The sequence below is a fragment of the Natrix helvetica genome (genome assembly GCF_964273705.1).
Source record: "Natrix helvetica genome assembly, chromosome: W".
NCBI lineage: Eukaryota > Metazoa > Chordata > Lepidosauria > Squamata > Natricidae > Natrix > Natrix helvetica.
Genome location: NC_138555.1, coordinates 58,882,906 through 58,902,359, shown reverse-complemented (window position 1 = coordinate 58,902,359; position 19,454 = coordinate 58,882,906). Strand labels below are relative to the sequence as shown.

The 19,454-nt window shown below is 44.7% G+C and overlaps 1 protein-coding gene across 1 annotated transcript in view; it reads right to left on the bottom strand.

The window, feature by feature from the left end:
• Nucleotides 1–19,454, bottom strand: part of LOC309400789 (septin-7-like) — a 309,583-nt gene that overhangs the window by 199,837 nt on the left and 90,292 nt on the right. Inside the window, exon 2 of the mRNA XM_081969451.1 lies at nt 18,556–18,662. Coding sequence (XP_081825577.1) covers nt 18,556–18,662 — 107 coding nt within the window. The remainder of the gene's footprint in view (nt 1–18,555; nt 18,663–19,454) is intronic.

The following is a 19,454-nucleotide window of genomic DNA, read 5'->3' as shown; positions in this document are numbered from 1 at the left end:
ATCCAGACCATGGGCCGCAAGTTTGACACCCCTGATTTGACAAAACATTACATGGTTTAACAGCACAAACCAAAAGTGAAGGTGGGTTTTCAATGACTCTGCTTTTGTGTTTTCATCCATTATCATTCCTTTTTTTTCCTCCTTCATTCTCATAGAATAAATGTTTATTCCAATTTCCTGGAGGACAGACAGAAGTGAAAGTTATTTGGGAAAGTTTCAAATTAAGTACCTCCTTCGTGGATTTGAGGACATGTTTTAAGTTCTGGAAAGCACATTTTTTTAAAAAAACAATAAAAAGGAATGTACAAATTTTTACAAGCATAATGTCAGGCCTGCAGCCATGTTCCTTTTGGATCTTTCGCCTGCCACACTTCTATTCTACTATGCTGTTTCTATAGTGGGGAAATGGGAGGGGGGATAGTACGGAGTAGAATATGATTTAGCCAAAATAAAATTCCTTTTAGATTGCCAAGGTCATCCTTTGTCTTGGCACTTATGCACCTGACCAGAACTGGATGGGTGGAACTGCCAGCATGGCAGTGGAAGATTGGACCATGTGATGGACTTGTGGGTGTGGGAGCAAGATCATGAACTTTAACCTGGGTGGGGAAAACTGAGAAGCTTAGGATTCGGGTTTCCCCCCAGATGTGCCAGCATGGCTCTCTTAATAAATTGGAACTTTGAACAGCACGTTGCCTTGGACTCTAATTTAATTTTGGATGCTATCTGGAACACTGACACATAAACTGTTCTGTGCAGTATCCAGATCAAAATCCATGTATAGTAGATATATAAAGTCTGTACACCCCTGTTAATATGCCAGGTTTTTGAGATGTAAAAAAATCACACCAAGATAAATCACTTCAGAATTTTTCCACCTTTAAGCTGTACAATTCAATTGAAAAACAAACTGAAATATTTTAGGGGGATAAGTAAAAAACTTATAATAAGCATACACACCATTGAACTAATACTTTGTTAAAGCACCTTTTGATTTTATGACAGCATTCAGTCCTTTGGGGTAGAAGCCTATGAGCATGGCACATCTTGCCTTGGGAATCTTTGTCCCTTCTTCTTTGTAAAAGCGCTCCAAATCTATCAGACTGTGATGGTATCTCCTGTGCACAGCCCTCTTCAGGTCACCACACAAATTTTCAATTGAATTCAAACCTTTGGTATTCTTCCGGTGAATCTGTTCTTTCGTTGATTTGGAAGTACGCTTTGGGTCATTGTCGTGTTGAAAGGTGAAATTCCTTGTCATCTTCAGCAATTTAGCAGAGGCGTGAAGGTTTTGTGCCAAAATTGACCAATACTCGGAACTGTTCACAATTCCCTCTACCTTGACTAAAGCCCCAGTTCAAGCTAAAGAAAAAAAGCCCCAAAGCATAATGCTGTCATCACTATGCTTCACTGTAGGTATGTTGTACTTTTGCTGATGCACAGTGGTTTTTTTGTGCCAAATATAGGTTTGGAATGATGGCCAAGTTCAACCTTGGTCTTATCAGACCATAACACATTTTCCCACGTGCATTTGTCAGACTTGATGTAGGTATTTGCAAAATGTAGGCAGGCTTGGATGCTTTTCTTTCTAAGAAGGCTTCTGTCTTGCCACCCTACCCTACAGCCCAGACATATGAAGAATATGTGAGATTGTTGTCACATGTATTACATAACCAGTAGTTGTCAGAAATTCCTGCAGCTCCTTTAATGTTGCTGTAGCCTCTTGGAACAGTTTTCTTTGTTTTTTTTCATCAATTTTGAAGGGACATCCAGTTCTTGATAATGTCACTATTGTGCCGTATTATCTCCATTTAGAATAGAATTAACAGAGTTGGAAGAGACCTTGGAGGTCTTCTAGTCCAACCCCCTGCCTAGGCAGGAAACCCTATACCATTTCAGACAAATGGTCATCCCTTCCCTAGGTTTATTGAAATTAGCTCTCTTAAAAGTCCAAGACTCTAGTTTGACTTTGTTCTATTGCTTGTGCTTCCATAATGTTGAATTCCAATATTGCATGATCACACACACCCAAGGTTCCTGTAGCTTCAACACCTTCTATCATTAAATCTCTGTTCATGAGAATTAAGTCCAATATGGCTGATCCCCTAGTTTCCTTCTCTACTTTTTTGGAAACAAAGTTGTCTGCTAGGTTTATACAATAATACAATAATACAATAGCAGAGTTGGAAGGGACCTTGGAGGTCTTCTAGTTCAACCCCCTGCCTAGGCAGGAAACCCTATACCGTTTCAGACAGATGGCTATCCAACATCTTCTTAAAGACTTCCAGTGTTGGGGCATTCACAACTTCTGGAGGCAAGTTGTTCCACTGATTAATTGTTCTAACTGTCAGGAAATTTCTCCTCAGTTCTAAGTTGCTTTTCTCCTTGATTAGTTTTGACTCATTGCTTCTTGTCCTGCCCTCAGGTGCCTTGGAGATTTATTTGACTCCTTCTTCTTTGTGGCAACACCTGAGATATTGGAACACTGCTATCATGTCACCCCTAGTCCTTCTTTTCATTAAACTAGACATACCCAGTTCCTGCAACCGTTCTTTATGTTTTACCATCCAGTCCCCTAATCTTCTTAGTTGCTCTTCTCTGCACTCTTTCTAGAGTCTCCACATCATTTTTATATCATGGTGACCAAAATTGGATGCAGTATTCCATGTGTGGCTTTATCAAAGCATTATAAAGTGGTATTAACACTACACCTGATCTTGATTCTATCCCTCTGTTAATGCAGCCTAGAAATGTGTTGACTTTTTTGGCAGCTGCAGCACACTGCTGGCTCATATTTAAATGATTGTCCACTAGGACTCCAAGATCCCTCTCACAGTTACTACCATACTATTGAGCAAGATACCACATATACTGTACCTGTACATTTTGTTTTTCTTGCCTAAATGTAGAACCTTACTCTTTTCACCATTGAATTTCATTTTGTTAGATAGTGCCCAATGTTCAAGTTTGTCAAGATCCTTCTGTATCTTAAGCCTATCTTCTGGAGTGTTGGCTATTCTTGCCAGCTTGGTGTCATCTGCAAATTTGATGAGTTCCTCATCTATCCCCTTGTCCAAGTCATTGATGAAGATGTTGAAGAGTACTGGGCCTAAAACAGAGCCTTGGGGTACTCCACTGCATACTTCCTTCCATGTAGATGCAGTTCCATTGAGGACTACACCTTGAGTGTGGTTGGTCAGCCAGTTATGAATCCATCTGGTGGTGATGCTGTCTAACCCACATAAAGCAGGCTCTGCAAACGTGATCAATCCGGAGAGAAAAATTTCGCTCTACCGAGGGGAACCTACAAACTATGTCCGAAGAAAGCAGCGAGCAAGGGGAGGCAGAGTGCTGGGGTGAGACGTCAACAACCACCGAACTGGATGCTGGAGCCATCTACCCCATCAAAGACATTGAAGTATAAATAAAATAGTCTTGAAGTTTATTTGGCAAGGGAAAAAAGCAAGAATAAAACTTAAATTGCTACAAGATGCTAGAATAAGAGGAGGACTGGGCCTAACTGACTGGGAGTTATATTATCAAGCAGCAAACCTGATGTGGATTAAGGAGTGGGTAACACTAAAAAATTCCAGATTATTGAATGTAGAGGGTCATGATTTATTGTTGGGATGGCATGCTTTTTTATGGTATAAGGGAACTAAAGCACATGGTTATTTTAGAAGACATTATATAAGGGAGGCCTTGTTATTAAACTGGGAAAAGGTTAAAAGATTACACTACTTTAAAATTCCAGCCTGGATATGAACTATTGAAGCATTTTCATATCCAATAATATATAAAAAGGAACAAACAGTAAGATATGTTGAAATATTGAATACAGAGGGTGAACTCAAATCTATTCAAGAGTTGAAACAAGAAGGAATAGAAATGAATTGGTATTCATACTTACAGATACAATCTAGATATAATGAAGATAGAAAATCAATAGGTCTTTACAATGAAATGACTGAGTTAGATAAAATTTTAATTGTTACTGATGAAAAAGTAATTTAAAAACTATATGGATATTTATTAGAGACTAAATTACAAGAGGAACAAGTTAAAGAAACTATGATAGCTTGGGGGGAAAACTTTGGGTATGGGATAGACTTAGAAAAATGGCAGAAAGTATGGTCTCAAAATTATAAAATGACAATGTCAACTGCATATAGAGAAAATTTGTATAAGATGTTTTACAGGTGGCATCTATCCCCAACGAGAATTGCAAGAATGTCCAAGAATAAATCGGAAAAGTGTTGGAAATGTCATCAGATACCGGGTTCATACTACCACATGTGGTGGACTTGTATTGAAGCTAAAAGATACTGGACTAAAATCCACATGTGGTTGGAGAAAATGATACATAAACATATAGACCTCAAACCAGAGATCTTTTTACTGGGAATCATACCAGAAATTTACAACAAAGACTTAAAATATTTGATTCTAAATGTTTTAACAGCAGCTAGAATCGTATTTGCAAAAAACTGGAAAAACGAAATGATACCAAAACAGGAAGAAGTTATTCGAAAGATAATGGAGTGCGCTGAAATGAGCAAATTGACATTTGAAATTAGAGAACAAGAAGACGAGCAATTTTACAAGATATGGGATTTGTTTTATCAGTGGCTGGAAAAAAGAACCTGGACATGAAAAATGTTTTATTTATGTTTTAATTGAAGGAGAAAAGGGAGAATACAATAATGTTGTTAAATAGACTAATAAGGATACAATGTTTTAATTGAAGGAGAAAAGTGAGAATACAATAATGTTGTTAAACAGACTAATAACGATACAATGTCTAAATTGAAGGAGAAAAGCAAAAACATAATAATCTTGTTAGACCAGTGCTTCTCAATTATTTTCTGTCATGTCCCCCCCTAGGAAGAAGAAAACATTTCGCGCCCCCCGCGCTACTGTAAATAGTATCATTTGTCTATAAAATTGTTATAAGTACACCTCTGCATAACACTGTATCCTTATTAACGTATAAGAGAATAAAAAAAGAAAGAAATGTGGATCAATTTACAACAAAGAATAGCCTTATTAACTGTAGCAGAAAAGATTTAAAGGAGCACAGGATTTAAAGGAACACAATATTAAAAAAAACTTTAACCTGCAAAACAAAAATATATAAAATAATTTGAGCTGAGCCCCCCTTTACGGAGCCTCGCGCCCCCCCTGGGGGGCCCGCCCCACTATTTGAGAAGCACTGTGTTAGACTAACAATAATACAATGAAACACTGACATATATATGAATAATTTAGATTTTTTTGTTATAAAATGAAGGATAAAGATAATAAATGAACCAATGTACATTTGATAGAAGATTGGTAATATAATATATAACTCTAAGTGCATACCATAAAGATATCCTGTTGAAAGTAGTGAAAGATATATAAACATAAACACTTGGTAAATACTTTTATACTGTAAAAATATTTAAAATGAGACAATGATTGTATAAAGGTATGTTGTTGTTAAGCAGACAATCAAGAATGTAAGAGAATTAAGCTTATTGAAAAGAAAGAAATATTAATCGTAATTGAACATATGCTGTATAATGAAAGTGAGGCTTTTGGCTATATTGGATGGAAAAACTGTGATTGTATATGTAATTGAAAATACGGATGCAAAAACACTTGTAACCAAACGACATGCTGTATGTAATGGATGAAAAAAAATTTTTTTTTAATTACAATTTTTCAATAAATTTTACAATTATCACCCCTTACCTCTTCCCGCCCTCCCAGAGCAAAGTACAGGGTATAAACATTTAACAACCATACACTAAGATAAGCTAACTAATTTTAACATATTACTATACTTGTGCTTTAACTCCCCCTTTATTAAACTAACTTTGAATAAATTGTAGTGTCTTTTATGCCTTCATTCATAAGCTAACTGAATTTTTTTAGTCCGGTATTTGTTTTGAATATAGTCAATCCATCTTGTCCAATCCAGCTTGTACTTCTCATCCGAATGATCTTTCAAATACGCTGAAATTTTGGCGATCTCTGCTAAGTTTACTACTTTTAACGTCCATTCTTGGATGGTAGGCAACTGTTCCTTCTTCCAGTATTGTGCCACCAACAATCTTGCTGCCATCATTAGGTTCAAAATCAAATTAGTCTCTATGACAGTACAGTCTGAAACTATGCCTAACAAAAACAACTGGGGTGTGAACTTTATCCTCTTTTTCAACATATTTTGAATAACCCACCATATTTTTATCCAAAATGCTTTAACTTTTTTACAAGTCCACCAGATATGGTAGTACGTGGCATTAACACAATCACATCTCCAACATTTAGATTGTAAATTCGGATACATACAGGCTAGCCTTTTTGGATCTAAATGCCATCTGTACAACATCTTATAGAAATTCTCTCTCAAGTTCTGAGCTTGTGTAAATTTTACATTTCTTACCCAAATCTCTTCCCATGTTTCCATCATTATTGGTTCCTCAAAATTTTGTGCCCATTTTATCATACAATCTTTAACTAATTCTGTTTCTGAGTCTATTTCTATCAATACATTGTACAGCCTTTTTATATGCATTGGACCCTGATCCCTAATTTGTTTTATCAAGTTATCTTCACTTTGGATAATACCGAGTTTCTGGTCTTTTTTCCATCTAGCCTGTAGCTGACCATACTGGAACCAAGTTTGAATTATCCTTTTGTCTCTTAATACATTCAAAGATTTCAGCTGCAGCGCACCTCTATCCATACTAAGGAGTTCTGCATATGTAGTTAGATCTTGTTTTTGTTCTATACTTATATTCTCTATAGCCGTGATGGCGAACCTATGGCACGCGTGCCACAAATGGCACGCGGAGCCATTTGTCAGGGCACGCGGGGCGCTGCCCTGTCAGCTGGCCAGCACGCATGCGCGCGCTGGCCAGCTGAGTTCACCTTTTTAAAAGCTATTTTTTGCCTTCCCCAGGCTCCAGAGGCTTTATAGGAGCCTGGGGAGGGCGAAAAGAGCCTCCCCCTCTCCCCTGGAGGCTTCAGGGACCATCCGGAGGCTTCCCTGAAGCCTTCGGAATGCTTAAAACCACCCTCCGAGCAAACCGGAAGTGACTTCGGGTTGCTCGGAGGGTCGTTTTAAGCGCTCCGAAGGCTTCAGGGACCGTCCGGAGGCTTCCCTGATGCCTTTGGAGCGCTTAAAACCACCCTCCGAGCAACCCGGTTTGCTCAGAGGGTGGTTTTAAGCGTTCCGAAGGCTTCAGGGAAGCCTCCAGACATTCCCTGAAGCCTCCGGAGGGCCTCTGGGGGGGCGGAGGAGGCTCTTTTCGCCCTCCCCAGGCTCCTATAAAGCCTCTGGAGCCTGAGGAGGGCGAAAAAAAGCATGTAAAAATGGGGGGGGGGCGTTGTGTGCGCATGCGCACTGGGGGATCACGTGTTGCATTATGGGTGCGGCACGCCCGCACACGACCCCCCCGCGCTCCCCCCACTTGTGGCACGCAAGCCAAAAAAGGTTCGCCATCGCTGCTCTATAGCATGTCTAGGCACCCCCCACAGCTTTTTAAGAGCTGCCTGGAAATCTTGCTGGGACTTCACCTTCGGTCTAGCTCCTCCCACTGCTTCTGTGCTCATGCTTATGTTATCTTGAATTGCGATCTGGGCTTGTTGGGACATTAATTCTTGTTCTCTACGTTTAGTAGCCGCGCGGGTTTGTCTCTGTTCCATAATTTCTTCTGTTTCCTGCAGTAAACTCGCAATCCTAATTTGTTCCTGGTTATCTTGCTGCCTGGGATCCTCTGTCTCTTTTCTCTCTTTAGGACCTGGAGATGGGGGGCGTCCTGCCTTTAGTACCATACTATAGAAATCTTTTGCTTTCCAAACAGAGTTGAGATGATGTCTTTCTCCCATGTAGTTCACCACCAATCCGGCTGGGGTCTCCCATCTGTATTAAATCTGACACTTTCTAAGTTCGTCCACTAGAAATGTGTAATCCTTTCTGGATCTCAACATTTGGGGGGGGGGGATTTCCTTCAGTACTGTCACATCTTGACCTGCCACTTGCAATTTGTTTTTGTAAGTTGCTTGCAATATCTCATTCCTAATTTTCCTGGTAACAAAATAAATTACGCTATCTCTTGGCAGTTGTCTTTGTCTAGCAATCCATGAATTAACGCGTTAAATTTTGTCCATTTGCCAGAGGCATTCAGCCTTTGGCTCCCCAGTTAATTGGACCAGAGCGTCAGCAAAAATCTCTCTTAAGTCTTCTTGAGCGTGTTCCTTCAACCCCCTTATCCTCAGGGCAAATTCCATTGCCTTATATTGCATCATCGTAAGCTCCGCCTCTGACTTATCAATTTTAGTTTGTGCCTCCACAAGTTTGTTATCCAGCTTTGCATTAACCTCATTAATTTCTTCCACCTTCTCATCGAGAGATGCCACGTAGCCAAATAGTCCTTTAAGTTCCTCAACTATATCCTCCCTTATCTCTTGGTTACGTGTTTGGATTAAATCCTTAATTCCAGATATTTCAACAGAGACATCTTTAAAGGCACTTGTAATTTTCCCCTCCAAGGCAACTGCCTGTCCTTTTAGTGCGTTTTGTAAATTATTTACAAAATAATGGGAGCACCAGACGCTGAGCGGAGCGCCGGGCGCTGAGCTGAGAGACGAGTGGCGAGAGGCGAGAGGCGTTGAGATTGAAAGATGGAGAGATGCGTGAAACCATGGTTGGTGATTAGCATGTTGGCGTGTTGGCGTGTTGGCGTGTTGGCGTGTTGGCGTGCTAGCCGTGGCGCTGGTCGGAAAACCGGAGGACCGCCTCGTTGTGTGGAGAGGAGAAGATGGGAGATTTAAACGAGGCGGCTGGTGGAGGCGGGAGCTGAGCAAAGCACTTTAGTACAAAGACAAGTGGAATGGCAAACCTGAAATCTAGGTTGGAGCTTTAAACTTTACCATCGCGTCCCTTGACTTTGCCTTTTTAACATCTTTTAACATCTTGCTTGCTGCTCCTATACCATCTCGAGACCCTCCCCAGTGAAACTCAGATAGTTGACTAGCCCACTAACTCACCCTTTCCACCTAGGGTAAGGAAAATATCTATCGTAAATTGAGAGGTTTTTTAGTAAAGAGTTTTTTAAGAGTTTATAGGGGTTCCAGGGTTGGGGGGTGGGCGGATCAGGTCAGGAGTGATGATAGAGCCAGGTCACTAGGTGTGGTCGCGAGGGGAGGGAGTGGAAGGGAGGAGGAGAGGGGGGAGAGGGAGGATATCTTTCCAACACAGGGCTTTTTGATTCCAACGGTCGTAGGGAGGGGCAGGTGCGAGGACAGATTAAGAACCCGTAGTCGGTTGGGAGACCGCGGTTGTTGGTTACACCCGGTCGCTTGTACCAACCCCCGCGTACTAGGTGGTCAGGAGCTGCAGACCCAGGGCCTGAGGCTGTTGTTATGCAATGCGAGGTCCGTTGTCAACAAGGCCCCCCTCATTTTCGATCTAATTCTTGAGGGGGAGCCGGACCTCGCAGGAATAACGGAGACCTGGTTGGGCCACGAGGGAGGTATACCCCTCGTGGAAATGTGCCCACCAGGTTACCGAGCATTTCACCAGCCACGGGCCCAGGGAAGGGGCGGTGGGGTAGCAGTGATTATCCGGGAGGACTTAGAGCCGAGGGAGTCCACTGTGCCGCAGACATCCGGGTGTGAGTCCCTTGTCGTGAAGTGGGGCCCTGGGAGACAGTTGGGCCTGCTGATAGTATACCTGGCTCCTCGCTATACATCAGCGGCCCTGCCTGAACTCCTCGAGCTAATCGCATCGGTGGCGGTTGAGACCCCCAAACTTTTAGTGATGGGGGATTTTAACCTGCCATCGGTGGGAGAAGCGTCCGAGGGGGTTCGGGAGTTCATGGCTTCCATGACAGCCATGGACCTGACTCAATTGATCCAGGGCCCGACACACGAGGGAGGCCACACGCTGGACCTTGTTTTTGTCTCTGGCCAGTGGTTGAGTGATCTGGGGGTAGGGGATTTAACCATCACTCCCCTGTCATGGTCAGATCACTCACTTCTCCGGCTTGACTTCCCTGGTGCTACCCCCCGCTGCGGGGAGGCGGAGCCGGAAGACATCAGATGGTTCCGCCCCAGGCGCCTGATGGAACCAGATAGGTTCCAGATGGAGCTTGGGCCACCTCCTGTAGCCCTGACCCGCCCCCGGGTAGAGGACCTGGTGGTCGCGTGGAATAATGCGACTACTGGGGCCTTAGACCGAGTGGCGCCTTTGCGGCCTCTCCGGCGGCAACAATCCACCCTGGCCCCTTGGTTTACCGAGGAGATAAGGGTGATGAAACGCCGCAAGAGACGCCTAGAGAGTCGTTGGAGATCCTCCCGTTCCGAGTTTGACCGAGCACAGAAACGAACCCATTTAAGGACGTACCTTGTGGCATTGAGAACGGCCAAACGTCAATATTGTGCCGCTCTCATTGCATCCGCAGAGAACCGCCCTGCCGCCCTGTTTCGGGTGTCCCGCTCCCTTCTGTTTCAGAGGCCGCGGGAGGCCCCTTTACAGGGCAGGGCAGAGGAATTTGGGAAATATCTGCAGGATAAAATCGCTCAAATCCGGAAGGAATGGGTCCCTTTCAGTGGTCCAGTGGAGACGTCCGAGGCGAGTCTTGAGAGACCATTCTGGGAGGAGTTTGACTTGGTTGCCATCGAGGATTTGGACAGACTGCGTGGATGGCTGCGACCTACCACATGTTTATTGGACCCGTGCCCCTCCTGGCTTGTACTGGCATCCTGGGAGGTTACACGTGACTGGCTCCTGGGCCTAGTGAACGCTTCGTTGGCCGAGGGGTCTCTTCCGACCGCCTTGAAAGAGGCGGTGGTGAGACCCTTACTCAAGAAGCCTTCCCTGGACCCTACGGAGCTAGCCAATTATCGTCCTGTCTCCAACCTTCCCTTTCTGGCGAAGGTTGTAGAGAGTGTGGTAGCTTATCAGTTTCCGCGACACCTGGAGGAAAATGATTATCTAGACCCGCGCCAGTCCGGCTTCCGACCCGGGCACAGCACGGAGACGGCCTTGGTCGCGTTGGTGGATGATCTCTGGAGGGCCAGAGATAGGGGTTGTTCCTCTATCCTGGTCCTATTAGACCTCTCGGCGGCTTTTGATACCATCGACCATGGTATCCTGTTGCACCGACTGGAGGGGTTGGGGGTTCGAGGCACCGTTTTGCGGTGGTTCGGCTCCTACCTTTCCGGCCGGACGCAACGTGTGTTGACAGGGGAGCAGAGGTCGACCCTAAGCCCCCTCAATTGCGGGGTGCCACAGGGGTCGGTCCTCTCGCCACTCCTGTTCAACACATACATGAAGCCGCTGGGCGAGATCATTCATGGTTTCGGGGTGGGATATCATCTGTACGCTGATGATACTCAGCTGTACATTTCCACCCCGAACCACCCCAACGAGGCCGTCGAAGTGATGTCCCAGTGCTTGGAAGCCGTACGGGTCTGGATGGATGGCAACCGACTCAAGCTCAACCCCTCCAAGACGGAGTGGCTGTGGGTTCCGGCCCCCCGGTTCAACCAATTGCTTCCATCTTTGGCCATTGGGGGCGTACAACTGGCCCCCGTGGAGCGGGCGCGCAATTTGGGCGTCCTCCTGGATGCCCGGCTGTCCATGGATGACCATGTGACAGCCGTGGCAAGGGGGGCGTTCCACCAGGTTCGCCTGGTGTGCCAATTGCGCCCCCTATTGAACCGGGATGCCTTACGCACAGTCACTCATGCGCTGGTGACGTCTCGCCTGGACTACTGCAATGCTCTCTACATGGGGCTTCCCTTGAGATGCACTCGGAGACTGCAGTTGGTCCAGAATGCGGCCGCGCGGGTGATTATGGGGAGTACAAGGTACTCCCATGTGACACCTCTCCTGCGCGAGCTGCACTGGCTTCCTGTGGTCTATCGTGTGCGTTTCAAGGTTTTGATTACGATCTTTAAAGTGCTCCATGGCACAGGACCTAGCTACCTGCGGGATTGCATCCTGCCCCATACATCCCTACGACCAATTCGCTCGCACAGAGAGGGACTTCTCCAGGTGCCGTCTACCAAACAGTGTCGGGGGGCGGCGCCTAGGAGCAGAGCCTTCTCTGTGATGGGCCCAGCCCTGTGGAATGACCTCCCCCCTGATATCAGGACTACCTCTGACCTCCGCTCCTTCCGTGTAAAGCTCAAGACCCACCTCTTCCAATTAGCTGGCCTGGCTCAACCATAGTTTTACCTTATCGCTCCTGACGGGTTTTTTAAATCTTGTAAATTAATTGAGGGTCTTTTAAATTGTCAATTTTAAATTCTATTTTATATATTTGATACCTCCTCCATGTATATGTATATGTGTACGTACGTTTATGTGTTTATTTTTATCTGTATATGTATTGTTCATTTGTATATTTTATGTGTTTTATTGTACGCCGCCCCGAGTCCTTCGGGAGAGGGTGCGGCTAACAAAAAAAAATTTATTTATTTATTTATTTATTTATTTTGTAGAGCCTCCAGTGTCAGGGTTTGTGATTGTGTTTCCACCAGAGGTAATAAAATTTGTAGCTTTGAAGTTTGGACCGGTGAACTTCCCGCACTCTTTGAAGTATTGAATTTTGTTTTAGAGGCCATTTCAAAATATTTAGATCAGGCTTTCAAACAGCCAACTTATTCAGTCCAGAAAGTCCAACTATTCTTTGAAGCCTGTCGGCCACACTAACAGGCACTTAACAAGTGCTAATCAGTTTCCCACTTCACTTTCATTTTCAACACACCCTTTGTTCCTCCGGCGCCCTTTTTTTTTTGAAAAGTCCCTTTTAAATTTAAAGAAAGAGATATAATCTACGGAGTTAAGGCTAGTACTTGCATTTGTTGACCTCCTGGTTTGTTCTGCCAGCTTCTCATTCAGATGTAAAATAAACTTGAAGTTGCTGGTGTGGACGCTGCCTTTTGTTCTGCAAATGCAGAAGCGTCCCGTGATGAGGAGATCGTCAGGCTTCCTGGGGAGCTCGCACCTTTCACGCCACAGAATTGCTTCTGGGGCCGCTGGGTGATTCTTCCCTCTGCCAGAGTGCTCACCTCCCCCACTTTTTTCGAGGGGGAGATTTTCAAACTGCTGGACAGCTGATTTATGCTATCCTAGCCGCTTGTTACTCCAACATGGGCTGGCGTTCCCAAGGGAACGTCTTCCAAGGACAGCGGCGCCACCGGAAGTCGATGAAATTTTTTTAAATGTTGTCTTTTATGTTTAAAAATAAAAAAAACATGTGGAAAAAAAAAGGCTCAGGTCACAAAAATAAATGTATTTGAAATACATGTAGTTGTTGATATACTAGAAAGTGACAAAGAAAGAGATGATTGAACATATGGTTGATATAATGTAAAACAAGATTTTGTCTATGCTTATCTTTTATACGTTATTTTTAACATTGTAAAAATTGTGAGATTGGGGGGGATTTATACCACCGGCACGGGAGCTGCCACAATTTTCTATGTACCTTTCTTACCTTTCCCTATAAATGTTTAAAAACCAATAAAATTCTTTTTAAAAAAAAGACATCGAAGTTGTCCTGGAAAGCTCTGTAAAACCCCGATGGTCCATCGGCGTGGGGAAGAAGGACAGCTGGGATGGAAGAACCAGAGGGGTCAACCTCACCTGTGGTAGCCGGAGACCGGGATGGAAAATGGAACTGGAGGCCCTGTCCGAACAGGAAGAAATGATCGAGGAACTGTTGGGGGGACACTGGCTCAAGAGACACGTCACCCAGCTCGTGATGGAAGCCTTAGAAAATCTTGATGTCCGAGGTGAGCGGGGTTGCCAGCGGAGGTGGGCAGAAGTGGTGCCAGTCACCAATGAAGCCAGGACTGTCACCCCAGACCCCACAGCAGCTGACCAAGCCAACACTGCTGCCGGAGCAGCAGCCAGGCCGGGGAACCCGCTCCTTGCAGCACCAGCCCAGGCGAATGTCCCTGATCAACCAAGGGGAGCCCAGCTAGAGAGCAAAACTCCTCCCTGGGAGAAAAATTTGATGGGGACCCCCAGAAGTTGGGATTCTTCCTAGCCCAAGTCCTCACGTACATGCAGGAGTACGACTGAACCTTCCCAACCCAAGGGGCGAGAGTTCGTGTAGTGACCCTAGTCTTAGAAGGAGCAGCTGCCCAATGGATGGTGACCCTCCATAATACTGACGTCATGGAGTTGTGAAATTTTGACCGCAAAGCCCATGATCGCATCGGAGTCGTGAAGCAAGGTCGCTGACCAGTAGCTGAATATACCAAGGAATTCAGAGACGTCGTGTGCCAAGTGGATTGGCCAGAAGACATCTTGATGAGCTGGTTCAAAGACAGGCTGAACAACGACTTGTATATGCTTGGCCCGAGGGACTCCTAACCACTTACACGAATGGTACCTCATGGCAGAGGAAGCCGAAATCGACATGAATAGGAACCAATACCAATCAGGACGGGTCTGGAGAAGGTCCCCACCCCAGGGGAAGAGAGAGCCATTCAAACCACAGACCACCCTAGCACCGAGGCCCTCGGCTTGTTTTAAATGTTGAAAAGAGGGACATTGTGCAGCAGAATGCCATTCAAAGACTCCCGCCAGGAAGCCCAAATGCCCACCTGGAGGGAAGCCCACCAAATCAACCCCCCAAGGAAAGGAGACCACCTTAAGAAGCTAAGAAGCAGTGGAGTTCACCCCCCTCAACCCCACGGGAAGAAACTCCAGCAAGAGTTTAAGCCATCCTAACCCTAATTCCAGCACCCCAACAGGAGGATCCCAGCCTATCTGAAATATATCCAGAGGACGACCCACTGGTAAGCGACCCAATTGAACCTCTCACCCTAACCCTAAGACTTTTCATCCCCAGTTGAGGGAAGAGGGAGAAAATCTCTGCACTACTGGACTCAGGGTGCCCCCGATGCCTAATTAGTGCAACCCTAGTGGGGAAATTGGGGATCTATCTGAGGAAGTTAAAAAAACTCCATTGCTTTCTGCCAGCTTGATGGGACATTAGCGGGGGGGGGGGAGAGAACCTGCCATTTTTGCCACGGAACCATTGCAAATAAACATGAGGGACCATAACGAGACTCTGACATTTATAGTAGCCCCTGGAATGGAATAGCTGCTAGTTCTAGGGCTAACGTGTCTGAGGGAATGGAACCCCAAAGTAAATTGGAAGCAAGGGACCTTAAAATTCCAAAAGCACGCATCATTCATAGACGAATGTGAAAAGGAAGCTGAAAGAGGGGGGGGGGGGGAGCAAAGAAATGGCAATACCTGGCTGGGCCATGCTGACCCAGGGCATCCCAAAGGAGTACAGGGACTTGGCTGAGGTCTTCAGTGAAGAACTCTCCAACAAACTTCCCCCCCCCCCCCATGCCACAGACGGTGCCATTGAAATTCTGCCAGGAGCAAAACTCCCAAAGCCAAAAATGTATTGTACGTCCCCTCATCAACTCGAGGAACTGAGAACATTCATTGACAAAAATTTAGCGAGGGGATTAATCGAACCTACCCAACCAAAAATCGCGGCCCCAATTCTATTCCATGAAAAAAAGATGGCTCTTTGCGTCTCTGCGTGGACTACAGGAACCTGAACACTGTGAGCATAGAAAACGTCTACTCCCCCCACCCCCAATGAAGGACATGCTAGCACACTTCTCTAAAGGGAGAAGTGTGCCAACGGGCAGTGGGAGTCGCGGGGACGCTGGCAACATGGGTCAAGGTGGCTTCGGCGGCATCAGGACTTCCAGGAACTGCGCGCTGCAGCTGCCCATCAGCTATTCGCCTTTGTGGATGCCCTGCAGTCCAGGACTTTACATCCCGGACTTTACTGATGGCCTGGGACCCGCATGGCCAGATGTTGGCTGCCGGTGGCCGGATTCTTGCTGCCCAGCAGGCATGGTAGGCCAGTTAGTGGGCGGGGACCCAGGCCATATAACCCACTGGGAGGCGAGAGCTCCCAGCGCTCACTTTCCATGGACCTGTGTATTGTGATCAACATGTACCTGGGCTCCGGCCTATGAAGAAGAAGTAAAGCCTGGATTCCTGAACTACTGTATCTCCTGTGCGTTTGTTCGACTTCTCCCTGGTCCGGGCCTGGACCGTTTGACAGGAGGGGGACGAATGGAAAACCGCCTTCAATACCCCATTAGACTGTTACCAATTTAAAGTTCTCCCATTTGGATTACAAGGCGCCCCAGCCGTCTTTATGCAGCTAATAAACAAAGTTCTTCATGAACATTTATACAAAAGGATTTTGGTTTATCTTGATGATATTTTGATATACACAGAAACAAAAGTGGAAAACGTAAAACTAGTCCGAGCAGTCCTAAACAAGCTACGTTCCGCAAAGCTCTACACAAAACTCTCAAAATGCAAATTTCACCAGTGAAAAATAGACTATTTGGGGTACCGAATTTCCCATGAAGGGATATAAATGGACCCACAAAAAGTGAAAGCAGTAATCGTCTGGGAACCACCCCGCACACACAAACAACTGCAAAGCTTTCTGGATTTTGCGAACTTTTACCGCAAATTCATCCCGGCGTTTACAAAAATCGCCCTCCACATTACTAACCTACTAAAAACCAAAGGGGAGAACAACCCCGGACCAACTGAACTGCTTAATTGGACAATGGAATGCCAGGCGGCGTTCGAGAAACTCAAGCAACTTTTTTCAGCTAAGCCAATATTAAAAGACCCAGACCCTGAGGCACTGTTTATTATACAAGCCAGTGGTGGGTTTCTGCAGGTTCGCACCGGATCGGGCGATCTGGTTGGTCAATGAACCCAGAAGTAAGTTCCTGCCCCGCCCCTGTCACTCACTCGCAAGACCTTGGCGTTTTTTGCATCGGGGCTTGCTGCAAGAGAGAGGGAGTAAAGACCTTTTCCGGATTGTTGGTGGTGGAGGTGCGGGCCCGTGCTCACTAAAGCAAGTCCGGGGAAGTCCTTTGCGCCAGCTGTAAAAGGTCTTCACTCCCCCCCCTTGCAGCATGCCCCGATGCAAAAAATGGCGAGATCGGCGCACTTGGGGCTGCTGCTGCGATGTCCAGGGAGGCTAAACCAAGCCGTGCGCCTCTCCCAGCCACTTTCGTAGCTTCCCGGAGCGCCAAGAACCTTCGCACTCTTCTCCGCGCTCCTCGGCTCCTCCCGACGGCATAGACGTCCAGAAGAGGACGTCATTACCAAACTAGGTAACATCATCAGTGCTAGAAGGGAGTGGGGTGGCAGGGAAGGAGGAGAAAGGACAAAAAGGAGAAAGAAAGGGAGAAAGAGGAGGTGGGGGATAGTGGGATCCTTGCTGCTTTCTGAGCTTGGTGGTTTTCTTACAGACATTTCATTACCAAACTAGGTAACATCATCAGTGCTAGAAGGGAGTGGGGTTGTGGGGAAAGGAGGAGGAGGAGAAGTCGAAGGACAAAAAGGAAAAAGATAAGGAGGGAGAGGACTGTGGGGTCCTTTGGTGTTCTCTGAACTTGGCCGGCAAGCCACTCCCACCCGGTCACATGGCCGGCAAGCCACTCCCACAAAGGAGGCCACACCCACAGAGTAGGTTCCAAAGAATTTTGAAACCCACCACTGATACAAGCAGATGCCAGTAATGTAGCAGTGGGGGCTGTTTTACTCAAGGCAAATTACAGCCATGTGCTTACACTTCCAAAAAACTCACTGAAACAACAGAGATGGGCTATCTGGGAGAAAGAAGCTTATGCGGTACATTGGGCTTTCCTTAATTGGAGGCACTTTCTAGAGGGAAATAAAATCCCCTTCGAAATCTTTTTTTTTTTTTAGAAATTTTTTTATTGTTTTAATTAAACAAAAACACACACACAAAAAAAACATTCTTAATCCCCTTCGAAATCTTGACTGGATAAAATACCTAATAAAACGATGCCATGATTCCAGACTGGCAGGACACTTTGGATTTGTAAAAACGCTACACCTCATCAAAAGAAATTTTTGGTGGCCATCATTCATTGAATTGAAAGCTATGTGGCCAGCTGCCCTGTCTGTGCTGCTGCAAAGAGACGGCAAGGGAAATCCCCTGGACTTTTGCAAATCGTAGCTGAACCTTCAGCACCCTGGAGAGAGATCTCCATGGACTTCTATTGTTGAACTGCCAGAAAGCATGGGAAATACTGTTATCTGGGTGGTAACAGTCTTATTCTCCAAACAGGTTCATTTTATCCCTTGCCCCAAAATCTCAACAGCCAAGGCACTAGCAAAGATGTTCCTAGTACACAGTTACCACCTCCATGGTGCTCCTCAAAGAATTATTTCTGATTGAGGAGTCCAATTCACTTCAAAATTTTGGCAGACTTTTAAAATCTTTTAGGGCCTTACAGTATGATATTTTTATTTTGTATCTGGCTTGGTTTTATCATATGTTTTTGCTGAGATTGTACTTTTTAGTCTGTTTTATAGTAAAGTTTTATAGATTTGGCTGCTGGATAGTTTAAAAAAAATAATTAAGCAAATAAATAAAATGAAAGTACTTCTCTTTCATTCTAACATACAAAAACACATAGCAGAAGCTATACTTTTTATGTGCAAACCTGTACAGTCTTTTTAATTCTATATGAAGGTCCTGGGAATTCTGAAGAATACAGGTCTGTCAGGAATAATGAGTTGATTAGTGTTGATTTTCCCAATCCAGATTCACCTACCAAAAACAAAAAGAAACATTAATACAATTAGAGTGATCACATGACACTACTCACCAGCTGGATATGTTTTCTAGATCAATATATTTTAAAGTATAAAAATGTTAGTTTGCATTGTTCATAACTATTCTTTACTTTGCAGGTTTAAAATCAAAGACAATATGCATATAACTCAATATGATTTTCTTGAGGGGGACTCAACTTTTGTTCAAATATTTAAACTTTTAACTTCTAAAAATAGAGTTTATGACTGATTTTTACATTAAAATGATTAATTAAGGAATGCTTCACTCTCAGAGACAAATGCTCTGGATATTCTGGAGATGACAGTTATCTGTCCTATCTGTATAAAGAGACATGGATTACAAGTCTTTAAATATATCAGAAGAGTGTTTCTCAACCTTGGCAACTTTAAGCTGTGTTAATTTTGACTCCCAGAATTCCCTGGGAGTTGAACTTCCCTGTATCAAAAATTTAAGTAAACTTTTGAAGTTATCCAAATTGTTTTAAAACTGACTGGATTGTGTGTGTATGTGTGTTTGTTTGTTTTGTATTGGAAAAAAAGTGCAACTATGGTTAGAAACATCCTGATTTTATCACAGCTACATGCAATATCAAAAGATTCGTGCCTATTAGGATATCACTTTTGTATGTGAAGGTAAGTCATTGTATTGCTCCCAAGCTAAAAACAGAAGCCTCAAATAGCACATACTTGAAGTTTACTTACCCCTTGTGAAAACTTTGGTTTCATTAGGCTATGTTCTAAGAATCAAAGCCATACATTTGATCTC